Source organism: Arachis ipaensis, chromosome B4 (genome assembly GCF_059453495.1).
Source record: "Arachis ipaensis isolate K30076 ecotype BB chromosome B4, ASM5945349v1, whole genome shotgun sequence".
NCBI lineage: Eukaryota > Viridiplantae > Streptophyta > Magnoliopsida > Fabales > Fabaceae > Arachis > Arachis ipaensis.
Window position 1 is genome coordinate 129538687 of NC_142439.1, and position 2939 is coordinate 129541625.

The 2939-nt window shown below is 38.8% G+C and overlaps 1 protein-coding gene across 1 annotated transcript; it reads left to right on the forward strand.

Moving 5' to 3' along the window:
- The first annotated feature begins 768 nt into the window (after positions 1–768).
- Positions 769–2370, forward strand: LOC148569191 (uncharacterized). Its single transcript, XM_088484928.1, has 2 exons — positions 769–1287; positions 2335–2370. Exons 1-2 carry the CDS (start codon positions 769–771, stop codon positions 2368–2370), a joined length of 555 nt encoding a protein of 184 aa, XP_088341054.1.
- Positions 2371–2939: the final 569 nt, after the last annotated feature.

Here is a 2939-nt window from a genome sequence, read left to right on the forward strand (position 1 = left end):
GTTTAATACTTTGGTTAATTTTATTGGGTTTGCTTAAGTGACAAACAAATTAAATTTGATTAAGCAAGGGAAACGGTGGAGAGTATCATGGGACGATGACGGGATATGGAGATACAAGGGTAGGATCTGTGTGCCAGATGTTGGAACCTTATGGCAGGATATCTTAAAGGAAGCGCACAAAAGTGGGTTTTCTATCCACTCGAGAAGCACTAAAATGTACTAAGATCTGAAAGCTATGTTCTAGTGACCAAAAATGAAGAATGACGTAGCATTGCATGTATCGAAGTTCCTGACTTGTCAGAAAGTCAAAATTGAGCATTAAAGACCATCAGGAACCCTTCAGCCCTTAGAAGTTCCACAATGGAAATGGGAGAGCATCACGGTGGACTTTTATCAGGATTACCAAGAACTCGAGCTGGATATGATGCTGTTTGGGTGATTGTGGATCGACTGACAAAGTCGGCTCACTTTCTCCCCATTCAGATAAGTTGCACGTTCGAGGTGCTAGCACGCTTGTACATTAAAGAGATTGTGAGGTTGCATGGTGTGCCTACCACCATTATATCTGACAGATATTCTCGGTTCAGATATTCTCAGTTAAGCTTGAGTATTGTGTACCACCATCAAACAGATGGTCAATCGAAAAGAACAATTCAAACCCTAGAGGATATAATGAAGGCTTGTGTTCTGGACCAGCCGATGAGCTGGGATCGATATATGCCACTAGTGGAGTTTGCATATAACAATAGCTACCATGCGAGCATCGGAATGGCTCCGTATAAGGCTTTATATGGGAGGAAGTGTCAATCTCTGCTAAGCTGGTATCAAGCTGGGGAGAAAATCTTGTTAGTGCCTAAAATGATAGCTGAAACTACTGAGCAGATAAAGAAAATCTGGAGCCGAATGCTTGTCACACAAAGCCGTAAGAAGAGCTATACTGATCAAAGGCAGAAGCCTTTAGAATTTGAAGAAGCAGAGCATGTGTTTTTGAAGGTTACTCCAACAACTGGAGTGGGTAAAGAAATCAAAATGAAGAAATTAAATCCTCATTACATCGGACCATTTAAAATTCTGAAGAGGATTGGGCCGGTAGCCAACAGGATTGTTTTACCGCCGCATCTTTCGAACTTGCACGATGTGTTTCACGTGTCACAGCTTCAGAAGTATACTCCCGATGCAAGTCATGTTCTGGAACCGGAATTGGTTCAAGTAAGAGAAGATCTGACGCTTTCAGTAATCCCGGTTAGGATTGACGACACCAGCATCAAACGATTTCGCGGAAAGGAAGTATCATTGATAAAAGTAGCTTGGAGTCAGGCTGATATCAAAGAACATACTTGGGAGCTCAAATCGAATATGCGGAAGGACTACCCACACCTCTTTTCTGGTAACTAAATCTGAATTTTGAGGATAAAATTCTTAATTAGGTGGGTACAATGTAAACCCCATAACGTTAGTGAATAATTAATCAATAAATTAATTTTTAATAAGATAAATTAAAAATGTGAATTTTATAGCTTAATAAGAAAGAGCTAATTAAAATAAGAATTTTGACACCAATTTCAAAGAATTTGGCCCAAGATTGGGCCGAACGGGCTGAACCGGATGAAATGTGCCTGTATTTGGCCCAGGCCCAATTCACACTCTATTAACTAAATGAGCTTCAGCTCATTTCGTCCTAACCTGAAGGAAAACACGTTCCTGGGAGGGAGAGCAAGGGAGAAGAGTTTAAAACCTTTATATTGATTTCAAATCACCATATCTTGCTACTCCGAGCTCTGATCGACGCACCATTTGCAGCCCCGGTTTGCGTTGTCAAGCTCTACAAAGCCCGGTGCATAATTTGGTAAGGAACATTCAATTTTGTTCTCAGCCTCACTTTCCCCAAAGTTTTGAAAATTATATAAGTGGTTGTTGAGATTTTGGCCCTTTTATGTTATAGGATCCAACTAGCTTGAGGAACGTTCAATATTCTTCATTGATACTTGTGTATGGTGAAAATCCTAGAATCATAGCTAATTCATTCATTATGTTGTTATTGAATTTTGTGTATGTATATGCGATAAAATGTGTTAGGTGTGTATATATATGTGATATGAAGCAATTAGAAATGTTGGAAGCTTAATTGGAAGCTTGGTGTTGCTACTAGTTGCTGAATTTTGGTGTTGAAGGCTTACAAGCTTGCTTAAGTGGTTGTCTTGGGTTATACGAAGAAATCGGTCAAGGTATGGTTTTGGTTTCTCGTATTTAATATATAATGTCTTGTGAAAACTTAGGTGTGAATGCATGAGTATGTTAATTGTTTAGTACGTTTGATGATAATTGTTGATATAGATTGAGCATTTGATGGTGATTATTGCTTATGATTAAAACAGAATGATAAATGATGGTTTGATGATGATTGATAAGTTGGTAACAATGAATATGTATAGATGACTGATGAGCGGATAATTTATACGCTTTTTGGCATTGTTTTTAGTATGTTTTCAGTATGTTTTAGTTAGTTTTAATTATATTTTTATTAGTTTTTAATTAAAATTCACATTTCTGGACTTCACTATGAGTTTGTGTGTTTTTCTATGATTTCAGGTATTTTCTGGCTGAAATTGAGGGATTTGAGCAAAAATCTGATTCAGAGGCTGAAGAAGGACTGCTGATGTTGTTGGATTCTGACCTCCCTGCACGTGAAATGGATTTTCTGGAGCTACATAACTCCAAATGGTATGCTCTCAATTGCGTTGGAAAGTAGACATCCAGGGCTTTCCAGCAATATATAATAGTCCATACTTTGCCCGAGTTTAGACGATGCAAACTGGCGTTGAACGCCAGCTCTCTGCCCAATTCTGGAATCAAACGCCAGAAACACGTTGCAAAGTGGAGTTAAACGCCCAAACTGGCACCAAAGCTGGCGTTTAACTCCAAGAAAAGTCTCTACACGT